This window comes from Pistacia vera, unplaced genomic scaffold, assembly GCF_008641045.1.
Source record: "Pistacia vera cultivar Batoury unplaced genomic scaffold, PisVer_v2 Contig530, whole genome shotgun sequence".
Taxonomy (NCBI): Eukaryota; Viridiplantae; Streptophyta; class Magnoliopsida; order Sapindales; family Anacardiaceae; genus Pistacia; species Pistacia vera.
The window spans coordinates 219,994-241,101 of NW_022196369.1; the positions used below are offsets into that span (position 1 = coordinate 219,994).

The 21,108-nt window shown below is 31.3% G+C and overlaps 1 protein-coding gene across 1 annotated transcript; it reads right to left on the reverse strand.

The window, feature by feature from the left end:
• Positions 1-276: 276 nt before the first annotated feature.
• Positions 277-13,283, reverse strand: LOC116107249 (disease resistance protein RPP8-like). Its single transcript, XM_031393545.1, has 3 exons — positions 13,235-13,283; positions 12,102-13,040; positions 277-893 (listed from the first exon to the last, which is right to left on the reverse strand). The coding sequence occupies exons 2-3, from the start codon at positions 13,006-13,008 to the stop codon at positions 277-279; spliced, it is 1,524 nt and encodes a 507-aa protein (XP_031249405.1). The 5' UTR covers positions 13,009-13,040; positions 13,235-13,283.
• Positions 13,284-21,108: the final 7,825 nt, after the last annotated feature.

The window sequence follows — 21,108 nt, forward strand, 5'->3', positions numbered from 1 at the left end:
AAACACGGATAAATGGTGGTTTGATCGAGCTCGAGTCTCAATTTTGAGGCTCGTCAGGCTCGAGCTCGAACTCGAGCTCGACATTGTTGTAAACGAGCCGAGCTCGATAATTCAAAAGCTCGGCTCGTTTACACCCCTATTTCTCCCCAGTGTGGCGAGTAGATCATTCTCTTCCATTTTGTCCATCTCTCCATGAGTAGACCATGTCACATGGTCAAATTCTTGTATTGTTTTCCTTAGTATGTCTATTTTGGTGCATTCTTTCCCAACTGTAATCTAAGCCTGGTAATCAAAATGCTTCTTCACTATATTATTGTTATAAATTTTCCCGGCAAGAATGGTCCTGCCAAGTCCTCCTTCGCCCACAACTACAACCACTGAACGGTTGGATGTTCCACTTACCAACAAACCAATCAATTGTTCTCTGATAGATTCGATGCCCACAACTTCATCGCCTTGGATGAAAAAGGAACCAACTCGAGAGTCGTGCAATATAACATCTCCTTGATCTATGTGCCTCAAGTTATAGTATTCCGCTCTTCTCTGTATATCAGCAAGTGATGATTTGATATCTTTAATCTTAGATGAAATTTCATGACACACCTTAAGTTCCTTCATGAAGCAACACATTTTACGAAGGAAACCAGTGAGACCTTTGCCATCATGCTCATGATGCTTTGCCTTATTAAGTACATACTCATCTATGACGTCTTCAATGTGATAAGCTTCTTCTCTTACTTGTTTTACCCAAGTACTCATGCCACCTCCATTGCTTTCTCCTTCTTCTTCGGCTGCTGCCCTTGTATCTGCATCCTTGAGGAAAGATCTGATGATCTCCAATTCTCTTTTGATGCTTTCAACTTCTTTCTTTACACTTCTTAACAACTTGGTTTCTTGGACAAGCAAGGAACCCAAGTATAGAAAAGTTCACTGTAAACTCTGCCATATCTCATATCTCACTTATTTTTCTTGTTACTCACTGCATTGATATCAAATGTTTCTAAAATTTATGTTTCGCTATTAATAGGGAAATCACAATATGATTTATTAAATTTATTTAAAATTTTCTATCAATATATGAATTTTTTTTCTTCATATTATCAAGGTTTGCTTAATAAAATTTTAAAAAAGCATGTATCCCTATGTCCTAAACTAAAAACACAATTAATAATCTAATCCAGCATAAATTAATAACTAGCTAATCTATTTCTACAATACTTATAATAGAATGCATTCAGTAACTAACTTGCAGTCAGTTTTGCAACAAATTAATTGTAAAATATCTTATTCAAAACTACAATGATTTTGTTATGAAATTCATATAACTACCAAAGAAACTAACTTTAATTGATTAGATGATATTTGAATGTGATCTAAGAAAATAGAACGTGGTTCTTCTTTGTTTATAGAAGCCTGTCAATTCAATAAAAATAAAAATAAAAAGTTAAAACTTAATTACATTTTCAGAATAAAAGAAAAGATAACAAACAAACAAAAAAATTTGCATAAACAACAGAAAACTGACACCTTCAAAATTGTCTGAGCCACCAAACAAAATTCAAACTATCAGCTGTTTAACTTAGAATTGTAGCTGAGACAAGAAGTCAAATTGTTAAAGTTTACAAAAAGGAGAAAAATGAGATTTTATTAAATAAAATTTGTTCATACCATTCTTTGAATTGAACCGAGGCATGAAAGCTACTCAACTGAGTCCTGGAGGCCTTATCTTCTCTTTTCTAGTTTTAGTTTCATAATCTTCTAGACACACTCTAAACTTGGCAACCTTTTAGAGGACTTCCTTCCCCTCCTTTTTTTTTTTTTTTTTTTTAAATAATTACCTAACAATCTCTAGATATTTATAATTAATTAACTCTAATGACTTCAATTATTACAAAGCAAAGTGCTAAGAGTCAAAAATAGGTATCCTTCTCATCAATAAAATGTCGTTTCATTAATTCCGTTGTTAATGATTATTTTTGGTGTGTCCATTTCAAGATGTTGGATCTTCATGATCTTGTTAATTGTTTTATGAAGGAGTGGAGTGTTTGCAATGTATTTTTACTCTTTATTAACTATGAAAAGATTTGTATAATTATGGTTTTACTCTTTTTATTTTTAGACCTGATATTTTTATTTACAAGAATATATATAATTTCTTTAAAATTAAATATTTGTTGATTTTATCTATCAATAATATAACATATATATTAACATTTTCATATACACAACAATATATTTATAAGAATTAAGTATTTATTTTCTCAACTTATCTAACATAATATAATGTTAAAAATACAAATTCATAAAATAAATTAAGATCAGTAAAAGTCAACAGTGATGGAAACCAATCAGATATTGCTTGTGATACTGTAGTGGAATCTAGTAGTAACCATAAAAAGAAAAAAGAAAAATAGACAGAATTTATGGATGGTGACAAACTTCAATGAACATATAATTTTTATTTTTTTTTTTTTTTTTGTTGATTATCGTAATAAATATATTATTAAAGGATAANAAGGAGCAACTGAATTACAATATATCTGTTATTTTTATTTCTATTTTAGGGCCCCGAGATGCCGTCAAAACTACTTTTAATGAAAATTAATTAAATAAACATTTTGCCAGCTCAACTCTTTTGTTTCTCATCTCACCTAGTTTTCTTAATTAAATTCAGTTTAACCTTAAATTTTATCTGTTAATATTGGGTTTAACATTTAATTTTCTCACTTTAAAATATTATAGAAGAGAGTTTTGCTCAACGCTGGCCGGAATCTGCTACACGTGACCAAAAACTCTGAGGTCTATAACCAATAATATTAACAGATTCGAATCTGAGACCGCAAAGAGAGTAAACCGTTCTTGGTTCTGAAAGTCTTTTTCATTCTTCCAATTTTGCTACTTGTATTTGGTATTTGAGTGTGCAAGCACAAAAGCACTTTTGAGAAAAAGAAAGCAAACACGGCACTATTGTCGAGTCAGCGCAAACACTTCATTTTTTGTTTCTATTTGCAATAATAAAGTAATAATGATAATAATAATAACTTTGATCCTAAGAGGAATTAAATCTTTAGATGCTCTTCAAGTTGGCCTTAAGATAAACTAGAATAAGTTCCAAATTAGCTTCATTGGTGATTTCAATTAACTTCCCTCTTTTTGACTAATTCATTAAAGGTGGTTTAATTTTTGATCTGAAAATAATCTCACGATTCAAAATTTTGAATTTGTTTTTCTTAATATTCATAATAAAAATATTAAAATAGTTTTTGGTCGTTTTTTCATCATGCACTAGTTTTTAGCATTATATTTAAAAATAGATTTATGAGACATTTCAACTTTTTTTTTTTTTTAATCAAGGTGTTCAAATTAGTTTACGCACATCTTAACTAATTCTCATGAAAGACTAGCATAGTGACCTACCGTCACAACCCCCCACTTAAATCGCAGATACTCATATGAGGAATCAAACCTGAGCCAAGAGACATCTTAACTTATTTCTATCAAACATTTTTTTTAAATATATTTAAAGTCCATATCATACATGATTTCATATTTTGAGTTAATTTTTCGGAATTTGATATGTTGTCAAGACTTTTTAGAGTGTCTCGATAACTTTTTTGAGTTATCGATAACGTATAGATATGATATCGTAATGTTATGAAAAATTAAATAAAATTAATTTATAAGCAATAGTAGAAGCTAAGACTTTGCTTTGAATGCAACTCATCTAATGATAATAACATCTTGATTTATTTATTTATNGCCAATAATATTCCCTTGGAGAAAATAACAAAACTTTTTACCTAATTTCTTATAATAAAGTCAATTTTGAACTTATTATTTTATGTTATCGTATTTCTAAATTATTTATTCTCTACTATTTATTATTTATTATGTGTCACGATAAATTTAATATTTATTTTTATGTATCATTATTTATGTTATGATGATTAATTAATAGCTTAAAACTTTATCTTAAATTGTTTATGAAATAAGTGAAGCATGCATAACCCTGTCAACATTGAACAATACTATATTAAGGTAAACTACCAATCAATTAGTTGCCATTAATTGGATAATATTATTAATTCAAAATTTGTTTGCTATAATAAGAGATTAATTATTCCTAATCTTTATTTGAAATTAGCAACAAAAAAAAAAAAATTACATAAAATTGACCAAGACTTTGAATAGAAATTTTAAATAAGTATTTTTTACGTGTAATATTTCTTCAATTAAGAACAAAATTACCTTTTTTTTTTTTTAATAATAGATTTATAACAACAAACTTTAAACTTGAAATAGTCGACAAAGGAAAATAGTAAACAATAGTTGGTATCTTTGTTTAAATGCTGACTAACATAAACTTTATCGAAAAAGTAACTATAAACTCATAATATTTAAGCAATTGGTTTGTGCAAGGATGGTCTAATCTATTCTTCATCGTCGACTATGAAGAACAACTCCTAAGAACTCATGCACTCTCCTTTCACTGGCACCTCCCTCCTAAAATATCATATACAACATTGCCAATGTGTCAAGACGAAACACACTTGACGTCTCAACTGTCACACCCCATGTAAATGCTTTGCGAAACCCTTCAACCTCATACACTCTCTACACTTTCTGCTTTTGTCACGACATTAAGGAATAAGATCGTGACATTCTCCCACACCATTTGTATGCATACCCTTAGGGCATCTCCAACCCAACGTCATTTTGGTGTAAAAACACAAAAATGGAATGAAAGATGACCTCCAAGCCAGCGTCAAACATTACACCAATTTGGTATAAATGCATAGTGTCATGCCAAATTTGGTGTAGCACTGTTAAATTTGGCGTGGCACTGTTCAAATAATATAATTTTTTTTTATTTGTATTTATGTTAATTTGATTATTATTTATAATAATAAATTCATAATAATTATATAATTCAAAAAATGATGAAAAATTAAAAACAAAACTTTATTCAATGCAAATATTAAACTACAATAACTCAAAATAAAAATTAACACTAATTTAAAAACACGAAAATTAAAAAAAAAATACAACATAAACTAAAATAATAATTTAGTATCCCGATAGATTATTTATAATTTATCGGAATAATATATATATATTGGTGGCATTTTATATTAGATGTAATATTTTTTTTATATTAAATATAATGTTTATTTGATTAAATACATGTTTAATTTTATTAAATTAGTATAATTTTTAAAGTAATATATATATAATTAATGAAATAGATTAATTATTGATTATTAATAAAAAAAATATTCTAAAAAATATTATTTTTAATGTAACATTTAATACAATAGATTAAAAATGTAATAATGTTTTACACATAAAGTTACATTAATTTGATATCAAACTTGCAGCAATTTGATATGTATGGTTGAAAATGATTTTTTGCATATCATTCTTGAAAACGTCCGCCGAACAAATGTCAAAGTTTTCGTGCCCGTGGTCACAGATAGACAGTGTAATGGTAAACAATCGCATACAAGTAACACTCATGGACGTCATCATGCAACAGAGTGGTGTGGCGGGTAAAGTTTTTCAGAAACAGAATTATAAAAGAAATGTGGGAGAATTGTAGCACTTGAAGGAAACAGCTACTCATCTGAGAGAAGGTAGCAACTGAATTTACAATATATCTGTTATTTATTTCTACTTTTAGGCCCACGCATGCCGTCAAACTTACTTTTAATGAAATATTAAAAACCTGTATGCCACTCTCAACCTTTTGTTTCCCTCCACCTAGTTTTCTTAATTAAAATTCAGTTGAAACCTTAATTTTATATCTGTTAATATTGGGTTTTAACATTAATTTTCTCACTTTAAAAATAGTGATATAAGAGAGTGTTTGCTCCGCTGCCGGAATCTGCTCACGTGACACAAAACTCTGAGGTCTAAACCATAATATTACCAGTTCGAATCTGAACCGCAAAGAGAGTAAACCGTTCTTGGGTTTTCTGAAAGTCTTTTCATTCTTACAATTTGCTACTTGTATTTGTATTTGAGTGTCAGCATCAAAAGCAACTTTGAGAAAAAAGAATAACAGCCAAACACGGGCACTATGTCGATCAGCTCGCAAACACTCATTTTTGTTCTATTGTGAAAATAATTAATGATAATAATAATACTTTGATCCTAAGAGGAATTAAATCTTTAGATGACTTCAATTTGGCCTAAGATAAACCTAGAATCAGTTCCAAATTAGCTCTCATTGGTGATTTCAATTAACTTCCGCTTTTTGGACTATTCATTAAAGGTGGTTTAATTTTTTGTCTGAAAATAATCTCACGAGTTCAAATTTTGAATTTGTTTTTCTTAATAGAATAACATATAAAAATAGTTAAAAAGTTTTTGGCGTTTTTCATCATCGCACTATTGTTAGCATTAATATTTACAAAATAATTTATTGAGACTTCAACTTTTTTTTTTTTTTAATAAATATTTTTTTTTTTTTGTTTGTTTTTTTGTGTTTAATTTGTTTTGATAGTTCGCACATCTTACCTATTCTCATGAAAGACTAAGCATAGCATACTACCGTCCATAACCTCTCATTAAATCGCGTATCAGTAGAGGAATCAAAACCAAGAGCCAAGAACATCTTCCACTTATTTCTATCAAAATTTTTTTGTAATAATATATTTTAAAGTCCATATCATACATGATTTATCTAGTTTGAGTAATTTTCGAGATGATTGTTGTCAGAATCTTTAGAGGTCTCGATAACTTTTGAGCTTTCGATAACGTATAGATAAAAAAGTAGATAAGTTGAATTCGTAATGTTATTGAATAAATTAATAAAAATACTTTATAAGCAATAGTAGAACGAAGACTGCTTGAATGCAAACTTATCTAATGACTAATAACAATCTTGCTTTATTATTTTTCTTTTTTTTTTGTCAATGACGTAATTACAAAATCTTCGACTAGTGAGTGGTAGCTAGTCGGAGACCACTTTAGATTTTACTTGTAACGCTTAGTTTCATTATAGGAACAAATGACAAATTCTAGACACTTTAAGTATTTATTTCTCTAAATTTTTTGATAAACATGAACGTTGAGAATATTTCATTTAGGTGGAATGTAATTCTAAGCGAAATATTTGATTTGATTCTTCAGAATTGCCCATTGAGAAATAGCTTTTGTTGTTTTTATTTTTAATTGAATTGGATTGTTTGATATATTTTTAACTATTGAAAAGAAATTTATTTATTTAGTTTTGTGGTTTTTTTTTTTCTGAAAGGGGGTTCATTGTTATTAGTCAATTGGTGGTCAAGCTAAAGTGTTTTACTTAATTATAGTCAATTAGTATTTTTTTCATTAGTTATATATTATTCTCAAATCAATTATTTTCCTTTATAGCCTTCTTATATTATTCCTTTTATTTTATTTTTAATCATATGTATTCTCTTTTACTACAAAAATATTGCACATATTATTTCCATTAAATTTAGTAATGATAACGACTTTTTCCTACAAATAATGACTTAATGAATTTTTCCACCCACAGACTTTTTAAGGTGTTCTTTGGTTCAGGTAATGTTATTTACTGGGAAGTTATATTAATGGAAAAATATAGATTCTGAGATTGTTAGAAAAGTGTTTGGTTTGACTGAAATAAATTGGTGGTTATGTTTAATAATACTTGTTTGGTGGAGAGGAATAAATTGGGCGGTATAATTATGAATTTACTATGCTCTCTTTGAATTAATATTATATAATATTGTTTTTGATTAATTTTGTTAACCTCACGTTAATATTGCTAAAACCACCCTTACATGAAAAAGTTTTTAAAACTTAACAACCAACTCGTCACTCCACCTTAAGCCACGATGGCGCCATGCAACCACTTGCCAGAGGCGGATAAGTGGCTGGATAACGAATGGTTCTTTATGGGAGATCTGTTTCGGTCGTTATGCTCGATAATGGCCATTTTCGGTCAGATCCTCATGGATTGTCGAAAGTGGCCAAATCTACAATACCAAACAAGGACCATCATTAACAGCTCAAAGTTACTGGTCGTAATTAATCAGCCAATTCTCTATCGTGTAAGGGCAGAAGCCATGCATCTGGACATGTCCACTAGATCTATGTCCATATCAGGCCACGACAACTTGGAGCTTGCTGTGGTATGGCCGTGAGTGGTGGTAAACGAGGATCTTGGATGCCCTATAATATATAGGGCATTATCGTCTAAAATTTAATTAAATGATAGGGACAATTGTAATGAGATTATGTAAATTAATTTTCAAACATAAGGACTATTATTGCCAAAAAAATTATATAATAAGGGGTAAAATTGTACAAAAATAAGATTACCAAGTAATCTTAAATTACCTAAGAAAATGGGACGTAATCAAATATACTCATATATTAAAACAGTAAATACTATTGGTTTTGGAAGATTAACAATCAATTATAAATCAAATGAATATTGATCGTGAAGAGAATTGTGCGGGCCCAAACCCTAATCGTTATTGGTGTGACTTGTCTACAGTAAGTTGAGATTTTGATGAGTGAAACGGGAAGAGAGGTGGTGTTGTGGGGTCACCAAAACTCATAATTGTATACGAATTATCGATATGACAGTGAAAATCGGAGTAGAAGTTGCAATTATAGGATTATTGGTGACGGAATTGGGGTGAGGACAATAAAAGTTTAGTTTACTTTCTTATTTTATAATACCAACAAGATATTGTCCCCTGAATAATCATTATATTATTATGATTGTAGTCTAATAATGGTGGGAGGATACTTTCATTACCAGCCAAAATTGGCCAAAGACGGCGGTTGTGACAGCCAATAACGGTGCCTTCTGTTATTTTATGGCGGTGGGGCCGCCACATTTGACTCAGAAGAATAATTGTGTGATAGAGAAGAGTAAAAACATCGCATTCGATAGATAATTTTTTTGTGAAAGTGCTTCCAGTCTTCATTCTACTATAAAGCCCAAATGGGTTTGATGCTAACCTACAAACCCAAGGCTAAGCTTAATAATATCATGGGAAATTATCGCCCATTTTCCACAAGATTTGTCAAAAAATAAAAGTAAAAAAACAAAGCTTTTCTTGTTTATTATTAATAATCTCTAAATGTCACTTCTGACTCAATTTTTTTATCATCTTTTAGAATCACACTTATTTTTCCTTTGTAGCCTTGCAATTAGTATTATTCCTTGTATTTTATTATATATATCTATACTAAATATTCACAATTAGTATTTTAACAAATCATTTCATTATGTAGACCATATACCATCAATGATGTAACCAGACAAGCCACTCCTTGATTGAAAGAAAATATATCTGCCTGATACAAAGCACAGTATACAAACTAACACCAACACAAAGCAATCAAGCATGTATTTTAGCATTACACATGAAATGATGAACAACATGCAATGTTAATAACTTGAACCTCCTACTCACATTATCCAGAAGATACATACACACTAGCCAGTATCGCACCAGTATATACATCATTCCAAGAAAGAAGTGTGATAAATTTAAATTACTTGCTGTTTATTCACGTGCTGAAGGACAATTAATCATTATCTTCTACCAATCCAAGATACATCTCTGTTTAATCATTATAGGAAAAAACACAAGCCTAATTATTTATAGGTGAACAAAAAAAAGCCATTATTCAAATTTTGGTTTAAAGATTATAGTGTCGTCTAAGTCATCTTACATACGACCATTAATTTTAAATTGAAAAATGATTACTTTGGCTTGGATTCCTAACCTAGAAAGGCAACCACTCTGAACTTCTTCTATTAGACCCGACTAACATTGCAATATTGCAAGGAAATGATAGATATAGATAGAGTTGTAAAATTGAATTATTTTGATAGCTAATCGTTACCTAATCGCCAAAAAAAAATTCGACGAAGAGGTTCAAGGCGTTGGTACCTAGAGTTCGGCAACGTGGAACTTAATCAAATAATTAAGGTAATTTAAAATAAAAATAATATAATAAATATAAGAGTTCTTTAACATATATTTATTTAAGTTTACATTTATTATGATAATTAGACTGTGTATCAGAAAAAAATAATTTGATTTTATAAGTAAATTACAAAAGTCATATTTTTTTAATTAAAAGTCAAAACACACCCTACATCATGTGCCATGAACAAATAATACGATTTTTTCCTTTTCTAGGTTAATGAGATATAAATCAAGATCACTGAAGTTCTATAATTTAACAGATAACCTTAGTTTGTTCACATATGAGAGGTACTCGTTTTTCGCACCGTCTTCAATTAAATCGCTCAAATATAGGCAAGACAGATGAGAGATACTGTAGGTATAAAATGTATTTCCTTCCTTTTGAAATTGAGAACGGACTACTCCGGTATTGTTGGACTTTGCCACTTCACAATCGTTTATCATATAACACAATTTTCTTGCAACCCATAGAGAAAACCAAAGAAAATTCTTAGGTTTCTTAAGTTCAATTCCATATGGAATCTCTTTCAATCGGGGCATGTCTTAGGCAAGATCTTCAAGGTTAGGCATTGCAACTTTGTCTATAATAACTGGATCCACTCTTTAAAGTCAAAGAGGAACAAAATTTGCAGTTTGTTGAAACCAATTCTTTAACGAAATTGCTTATCATGCATGTGTCCCATAGCCTGAAGGTTCCCAATAATATAGGCAGTGGTTTGAAGGACTGCTTATGGGATCATCTGTTAACCCTGACCAGTTCAAACTAATTCTGATTTATACATTAATTTTAAAATATCCAGATCTGGCAAAGCTTCCATATTTCCTGTTAAATAGAGGAGTTGAAGACAATGAGGTGGACGAACCTAGATTCTAATCACAGAACTTCCGTCTCTATTGTCGACTGCTAACCCATCAGAGATTCAGTTTTTCCTATTTGCCATGCAGCACAGAAGACTTTTTCCATTTCCAGTTGTCAGCCTAACTCCAACTTTCTCGAGTATGCTTAGCGCATAACGCTCTCTGAGTACTTCAAAGATTAGCTTCACACCAAACCCTACTTCGCAAATCCAATAAAGGCCAAACCCCTCTTGTATTTTTCAATTCGTATTCACCACTGCTGCGAACCGGTACCTAGTAGCACAGCAATTTTTTTAGATTATTGATCGTCACTTGAAGCTCAGTGACCAAGAGATGTTTAAATTCAGGTCTTTGCGTTGAGATAACTTCCGATGGACTGGAAGTACTTTACTTTTATTTTTCACACTTAAGTAGTGACAAATGGATAAGTTTACCCATCCTTCAGGAAGATAGAGATAGGGCCATTTTCAAAATCTAGCACCTTTTCAATCAGCTTAAATCAAACAAGTCTTTCATGAAAGAGTTCGCATCCTATACAACATTGAAACAGAAAACAGACGTATCTTTTGAGTGTTGATGCTCTGCGAACATGTATCAACACTTCCTGTATTGAAATACGTCGAATTTGCCAAGAGATTTGAGTGTTGCTTTTTCACAATAGAAGAAGCCCAATATTCGTGTCTTCTAAGAATAATCTCATGCATTGATCATGTGACTCGACAATACTAGGTCTTCCAATGAAATCGCTTTACTACTTGACCAACTTCTGTTAATGAGATCAATCAAGATTCTTGAGCAACTGTTCAGTGTGCGGCGTTTGGAGTATGGACAAAGCCTTCATCAATCAACCATAGACGGATCTTCCTTGCACAATTGTTGAGTCGCTTTCTGGAAAGAAACCAAATACAACAAACAGATTTTAGATGTGAGGAGCAGCATATAACCTCTAATAAAACTTTTGCAATCTTTTAGATGGATTGCTTCCCAACTGTGACCCCAGTTATCAAGTAACTTTTCCATTCAAAAGCAACCTTGTTCTGTGTTTGATCAAATACCACCTACTGCAACATTCATTGGAAACCTACCACATGTTTTTAAATGATGTCATTAACCAATTTCCTCTCCAAATTGGGGGAACAACACCCCTGAGGACCAAAAGCCTTTCTACAAAAAAGTTCAAATGCCTTATCTGAAGGCAAGGGTTGTAGCCTATGGACATTAACAAAAGGAATCCGATAACAATGCCCCTGTTTCTGGTTGTGAGAATAATCCTACTACCTTTGTTGTTCTCAATTAAAGCATACTCTATATATCCCCAAAAATCAGTTTTCCACACGTCATCGAACACAACCATGCAACACTTGTCCTTTAATTGTCTATCTAGTGCGGTGAGCATATCATTCTCTTCCATTTTATCCATCTCTCCATGAGTAAACCCTGTCACACGATCAAATTCTTGTATAGTTTTCCTTAGTATATCCATTTTGGTGCATTCTTTTCCAACCGTGATCCAAGCTTGGCAATCGAAATGCTTCTTCACTGTATCATTCTTATAAATTTTCCCGGCAAGAGTTGTCTTACCAAGACCTCCTTTGCCCACAAGTCCAACCACTGAACGGTTGGATGTTCCACTTACCAACAAACCAATCAATTGGTCTATAGTAGATTCAATGCCCACAACTTCAGCGTCTTGGATGAAAAAGGAACCAACTCGAGAGTCGTGTGGAACAACATCTCCTTGATCTATGTGCCTCAAGTTATAGTGTTCCGCTCTTCTCTGTATATCAACAAGTGATGATTTGATATCTTTAATCTCAGATGAAATTCCATGACGCACCTTAATTTCATTCATGAAGCAACACATTTTATGAAGAAAAACAGTGAGACCTTTGCCATCATGTTCATGATGCTTCGCTTCATTAAGTATGTACTCATCTATGACGTCTTCAATGTGATAAGCTTCTTCCCTTACTTGTTTTACCCAAGTACTTACGACACCTCCATTGCTTTCTCCTTCTTCTTCAGCTGCTGCCCTTGTATCTGCATCCCTGAGAAAAGATCTGATGATCTCTAATTCTCTTTTGATGCTTTCAACTTCTTTCTTTACACTTCTCAACAACTTGGTTTCTTGGACAAGCAAGGAACCCAAGGTTTCTATAGCAAAGTTCACTGTAAACTCTGCCATATCTCATATCTCACCTTTTTTCTTGTTACTCACTGCATTTGATATGAAAAGTTTCTAAAATTCATGGTAAACTAAAATATCTTGTTCAAAACTACAATGATTTTGTTATGAAATATATAATCGTCAAAATTCATGATAAATAAGCATATCAGTTCAACAATAAATTGAGTTGAAATATTTGCTTCATAAATTATAACTACCAAAGAAGCTAAGTTTAATTGATTACCTTGGCGAAAACAGCAGAAAACTGGCACCTTCAAAATTTTCTCAGCCACCAAATAGAATTCAAACTATTATCTGTTGTTTAACTTAGAAATATCAGTTTTCAGGACGTGGGAATTGGTTGAAACTTGTAAGAGAAAGTATTTTTTTCTCTTAGTTGTAAACAGCTGGTGTAAAATAGACTTATTAATTAGTAATTAAAAAACTTTTAGAAGATGTATTAGTAGTTAAACCCTTTTAATTTGTCTTGATTACCTGTATTCCAGTCATTGCAGAAGGCAAAAGTGCCTTGAAGATGTTCAAGATTTGACTGGATTATTTAATGACGAAAGATGTGGATGGGGGAGAGAAAGTTTGGTACTATGAAAGCCCAAGTTGAGCTTGATGCTTAACCTATAATCCAATGGCTAAGATTAAAAATAATATGGGAAATTATCGTCCATTTTCTAAAGATTTTTCAAAAAAATAAATTAATAAATAAACTAAATCTTTTGACTGTATGCATGGCTTGCACAAGGTGCATTTGGTTCATTAGTATTAGTATGATATTTTTTATAATAATATTTTGAAAAAAAATAAAATTGGATGGTTATTACAAGGTATGATTTAAAAGTTAAAAAAAAAACACTCCTTTAAGTTTGTTAATTTACTAAACAACCCTATAATAAAATATTAAAAATTAATAAAAACACCCTTACCTACCCATTAAATATGGGCAATCGACCATCACCGTTAAAGGATGGCTGGAGTTGCCGTATCGGCGCATGACCAATTGGACATGACCGATCGTGCGCCAATATGACAATTTCCAGTCAGATCTATCGTGGATCTGACCACGTTTGATTGTCAATGACGGCCAAAGATATAGTCATCGTTGAAATACGTCGAACATTACGCATTTCTAGCTATGACATTCATTGTAGTTAAAAGTATGAATTTTACTTACATAGCTAACAGTTTATATTTTTTGCTATAGATAAGATTAATATGTAACTAAAAACTTAATTGTTTTTGTCATAAGAATAAAAATTTGTAGCAAAAGCTTTGCCTTTATAGCCATGACGAATAGATTGTATAGCTATGTTTGCATTTTAGCTACATAAATATAAATTTATAACTAAAAGCTTGAAAATTCCTGTTACAACAATAATACTTGTGGCAAATATATAGACATTTTAGCTACGTAACCAGTGGCGGATCCAGGAATTTCACTCGATGGGGGCAAAAAATAAACAAAAAAAATTTGTGGGGGCAAAATGTCAAAGTCTTATAGGGGGTAAAATACAACTAAATATAAATATCTATACAATCTGTAAGGTTTTTAAAGTTTGAGTGGGGGCCGTGGTCCCCCTCGTCATTAAGTAAATCCGCCACTGTACGTAACCATTGAATTCGTAGCTAAATAAAAAAATTATTCGACACATGTATAATAAATTGGTAGCTAAATATTAAATTATTTGCTATGAACATATAAAAATCATATTTATATATGAAAAGATATTGATATGAACATAATATGTTAATAGCTAAATATTGAAATTGCTTGCTATGAATACTTTTAATTTGTAACTAAATATTATAATTATTTGTAATGGATTGGCCCTAAAGATAAACTAGAATAAGTTCCAAATTAGCTCCATTGGTGATTTCAATACTTCCCTCTTTTGACTAATTAATTAAAGGTGTTTTAATTTGTGATCTAAAAATAATCTCACGATTCAAAATTTTGAATTTGTTTTTCTTAATATTCATAATAAAGCTATAAAAATATTAAAACAGTTTTTGGTCGTTTTTTCATCATACGCTAGTTTTTAGCATTATATTAAAAATATATTTTCGAGACATTTCAACTTTTTTTTTTTTTGTAATCAAGGTATTCGAACTAGTTTACGCACATCTACTATTCTCAGAAAAGACTAACGTAGCAACTTACCCCATAACCTCTCACTTAATCGCGGATACTCATATGAGGAATCAAACCCAGGCCAAGACCATTTCCACTTATTTCTATCAAACATTTTTTTTTTTAATATATTTAAAGTCTATATCATACATGATTTCATATTTTGAGTTAATTTTTCGAAATTTAATATGTTGTCAAGACTCTTTAGAGTGTCTCGATAACTTTTTTGAGTTATCGATACGTATAGATATCAAAAAGTTATCGATAACGTATAGATAATATCGTAAAGTTATGAATAATTAAATAAAATTAATTTTAAGCAATAATAGAAGCTAAGACTTTGCTTTGAATGCAACTCATCTAATGTAATAACATCTTGATTTATTTATTTATTCTATTTTTTTTGTCAATGAGTAATTACAAAATCTTCGCTAGTGGTAGCTAGTGGAGACCACTTAGATTTTACTTTTAACCTATAGTTTCATTATAGGACAAATGAAATATTCCTAGGACACTTTAATTTATTTATTTCTCTAAATATTTAGATAAACATGACGTGATTAATATTTCATTTAGGTGGAATAATCTAAGCAATATTGATTTGATTCTTCATGAATTGACCATTGAGAAAATGCTTTTTTTTTTTTAATTAATTGATTATTTTGATATATTTTTTAATAATATGAAAAGAATTTATTTTTTATTTTTTTTTTCTGAAAGGGGTTCATTGTTATTAGTCAATTGGTGTCAAGATAAAGTGTTTTACTTTAATTTATAGCAATTAGTATTTTTTTTCATTATAATATTTATTCTCTAGAATCACATTATTTTCCTTTATAGCCTTGCAATGTATTATTCTTTTATTTTATTTTAATCATATTATTCTACTTTTACTAAAAAATATTTCACATAATTTATTTATTAAATTATAATGAGTTAACGACTTTTCCCACCCAAAAATGACTTAACGATATTTTTCCACCCACAGACTTTTAAGTTTGTTTGGTCAGAGAATGTTGTATTACTGGGAATGTATATTAATGGAAAGATAGATTACTGAGAATATTTAGGAAAATGTGTTTGGTTGGTTGAATAAATTGGTGGGTATGTTACATTAATATGTTTGGTTGGAGGAATAAATTGGTAGGTGTATAATATAATTTACTATTGCTCTCTTTTTAAAATATTGATAAATATTATTTTTTGGATAATTTTTTTAACCCCTACGTTTGAGATATTGCTAAACACCACCAACATGAAAAAAGTTTCAAACTTAACAAAAACATCCTCACCCACCTTAACCACTATTGGCCGCCTGCACCACTGCCAGAGGCAATGGAAGTGGCTGTAATAATGCACGAATGGCCGGATCTGTTCGGCCGTATGCCGATATGGCTATTTTCGGCCAGATCCGTCATGGATCTGGTCGAAAGTGGCCAAATCTACTACCAAAACCAACCATCATTACAGCCAAAGTTCTGGTTGTTATTATCAGCCAGAGTTCTGGTCGTTGTTAACGGCCAGAAGCCATAGATCTGGACATTTCCCACTAGATCTATGGCCATATCAGTGCACAACGACCACTTTTGGAGGCTGGTGGTGGTTGGCCACTGCCGATGATGGTGGTTGGTAAGCGTAGTTGATCTTAGGTGGCCTGCAATATATAAGGGCATATCGTCTAAAAATTTAATTAAATAATGATACAATTGTAATGACAGATTAATGTAAATTATTTTCAAAATAAGGACATTATTGTCTAAAAAATTATTAATAAGGGGTAAAATTGTAATAAAAATAAGATTACCAAGTAATCTTAAAATTCCTAAAAAATAGACGTAATCAAATTACCTCATTATTAACAACAGTAATACTATTGGTTTTGAAAGATTACCAAATCTTATATTACTTAACAACCAAATGTGGTAATCAGTGGTGATCGGAAAAGAGAATGGTGGTGTTGTGGGGTCGCACAAACCCTAATTGTTCGATTACTCGCGATTGACAGGGTTGACGGGAGTAGAGTTTAGGGATTTTGATGAGTGATATTCTGGAAGAGAATAGTGGTGGTGCAGGGTCACATAAAAAGAGTTTGTTTATTCATTTATATTTTATAATACCCAAAAGAATGTCCCTAATCAACATTATATTATTATTGGATTTTAGTACTATAATGGTGGGAGGAGACTTTCTTACCACCAAAATTAGTGACACAAGACGGCGGTGGTGACGCCATAACGGTGACTCCTGTTATTTATGCGGTGGGGCCACAATTTTGACTCAGAAGAAATAATGTGGATGAAGAGAAGAGTACAACATCTATTCGATAGAATAATTTTTTGTTGAAATGGGCTTCAAGTTATCTACTATAAGGCCCAAGTTGGGCTTGATGCCTAACCTAAAACCCTGGCTAAGCTTAATATATCATGGGAAATTATCGCCATTTTCCAAAGATTTTGCAAAAATAAAATAAAATAAACAATAGCTTTCTTTTTATTATTATTAATAATCTTCTTAATAGTCAATTCATGACTCAATTTTTTTATCATTCTTTAGAATCACATTATTTTCCTTTGTAGCCTTGCAATTAGTATTATTCTTTTATTTTATTTTAATCATATTATTCTATTACTAAAAATATTTCACATATTTTATTTGTTTATTTATTAAATTTATAAATCATTATATATTATTGGGTTTTAGTACAATTCATTGACACTAATAAATGGTGAATGTGGAGTACAATGTGCCTCACTGCCTTGATTTGAAGATATATAGATAAATGTAGCTTCTGGGATTCCCTTATGTTACAAATTGTGGGCACCATGTATTCACAAACAACCATAACAACCATTACAACAACATAAGCAAATCAATCAAATGTATTTTATGCATTACACAATGAAATGATGAACAACTGCAAGTTAATACTTACATCTCTACTAGCATTATCCAAGAATGCAACAATCACACATTGCCAGTTATCGCTACTAGTACTACATCATTCACAAGAAAGAAGTGTATAAAATCTTAGAATTACCTCGCTTATTTATGCGGAGGGAGGACAATTTAATCATTATCTTCTCACAATCCAGATACATCTCCTGTTTATGATAATAGAAAAAACACAAGCCTTAGTTATTTATAGGATAACAAAAAATCATACTTCTCCAAATATTTGGGTCTAAAGCATTAATATGTGTTAGAAGTTCATCTCTAAACGATCTATCTATCTATATAATTTAATTGGAAAAATGATTACATTTGGCTTGATCTAACCTAGAAAGTGCAACCACTTGAACTTCTTCATTAGTCCGACAAAACATTGCATATATTGCTAAAGGTAATTGTAGATATAGATAGATTATTAAATTGAATTATTTGATAGCTATATTGTTACCTAATATCGCCAAAAAAAATTCGACGACGAGGTTCGCAACTGTTGGTACCGGAGTCGGCAACGGGAACTTAATCAAATAATTAGGTAATTTAAAAAAAAATTAATATAATAAATATAAGAGTTCTTTTAATATTTTTATTTAAGTTTACATTTATTATGATAATTAGACTTGTGTATTCATGAAAAAAATAATTTAGATTTTAAATAATTAAAATTATATTTTTTCTATTAGTGAAAAGTCAAACACACCCTAAATCATTGCCATGAAAATTATAAGATTTTTCCTTTTATAGGTTAATAGAAGATATAAAATCAAAACACATTAAGTCTTATAATTTAAACAGATACCTGTTGTCACATATGAGAGGACCCGTTCTTTCGCTCCAGTTCTTCATAAATCGCTCAAATCATAGGCAAGACAGATGAGAGATACTTAGTAGTGTAATAAATAGTTTTCCTTCCATTTTGAAATGATACGGACTTCGGTATCTGTTGGGTAACTTTCTTCCACTTCACATCTTTTATCATATAACAAATTTCTTTCAACATAAGATGAAACACAAGATCCTTAGGTTTCTTAGATGTTCAATTCCATATGGAATCTCTTTCAATCGAGGGCATGGTCCAATACGCAAATCTTCAAGGTTAGGCATTGCACCTTTGTCTATAATCATGGATTCCACTTCTTAAAGTCAAAGAGGAACAAAATTTCAGTTGTGGAAACCAATCTTCTTTGAAATGAAATTGCTTATCATGACATGTGTCCCATAGCCTAAGGTCCAATAATTAGGCAGGGTTTGAAGGACTCTTATGGGATCATCATTTAACCTGACAAGTTCAAACTAATTCTGATTATACATTCAAGTTTAAATATCCAGTCTGGCAATTCTTCATATTTCCTGTTAAATAGAGCGTTGAAGACAATGAGGTGGAGAAGCCATAGATTCTATATCAAGAACTTCGTCTCTACTTGTCGACTGTACAACCAAAGATTCAGTTTTTCCAATTTGCAATGCAAGCACAAAGATCCTTTCCATTTCCAGTTTTCAGCCTAACTCCAAGCTTCTCATATGCCTTAGCTTCCTAAGCTCTCTGGTACTTCAAAGTTAGCTTCCCAAAACCTAGCTTCTGCAAATCCAATAAAAGGCCAAACCCCTTTGGTATTTTATATTCATAATTACCACTTCTGTCGAAACGGTACACTAGTAGATAACGCAATTTTTTAGATTATTGATCTCACTTGGAAGCTCAGTGACAAGAGAAGTTTTAAATTCAAGGTCTTTAGGTTGAGAAGCTTACCGATGGACTTGGGAAGTACTTTTACTCTTGTATTTTTCACACTTAGTAGTGCAAATGGAACAGGTTTCCCACTCCTTCAGGAAGATACTCTATAGGGCCATTTCAAAATCTAGCACTTTTATCAGCTTAAAATCTGAAACAGTCTTGTCATGAAAGAGTTACCATCCTATCAACATTGAAAACAGAAACAGAACGTATCTTTGAGTTTTGATGCTCTCGAGAACATTATCAACACTTCCTTGTATTGAAATACGTCGAATTTTGCCAAAGAGATTTGAGTGTTCTTTGTTCACAATATGAGAGAAGCCCAAATATTCGGTCTTTCTAAGGATTCTCATGCATTAGATCATGACCGACAATATCTAGGTCTTCCATGAAATCCGTCTTTACTACTTGTACCAAGCTTCTGTTAATGAGATCAATCAAGAATTCTTGAGCAACTGTTCAGATGTGCGGCGTTTGGATATGGGACAAAGCCTTCAGCAATCCATACGATCAGTCTTGCACAATTGATTGAGTAGCTTTCTGGAAAGAAACCAAAATACAACAAACAGATTTTAGATGGTGAGGTAGACCATAAAACCTTCTAATAAAACTTTGTTGCAATCTTTTAGATGGGAATTGCTTCCCAACTGTGACCCCAGTTATCAAGTAACCTTTTCCATTCAAAAGCAACCTTGTTCTTGTTTGAGAGAAGACCACCTACTGCAACAATTGCTAGTGGTAACCCCACCACATTTTTTAAGGATGTCATGAGATAGTTTCTCCAAATTGGGGAACACACCCCTGAGGACCAAAAGCCTTTCTACAAAAAGTTCAAATGCCTTATCTGAAGCAAGGGTTGTAGCCTATGACATTAACAAAAGGAATCAAATCAACAATGCCCCTGTTTCTGGTTTGAGATAATCCTACTGCCTTTGTTGTTCTCAATTAAAGCATACTCTATATATCCCCAAAAATCAGTTTTCCACACGTCATCGAACACAACTATGTAACACTTGTCCTTTAATTGTCTATCCAGTGCGGTGAGCATATCATTCTCTTCCATTTATCCATCTCTCCATGGTAAACCCTGTCACACGATCAAATTCTTGTATAGTTTTCCTTAGTATATCCATTTTGGTGCATTCTTTCCAATTGTTTTTTTTTTAATAATAGATTTATAACAACAAACTTTAAACTTGAAATAGTCGACAAAGGAAAATAGTAAACAATAGTTGGTATCTTTGTTTAAATGCTGACTAACATAAACTTTATCGAAAAAGTAACTATAAACTCA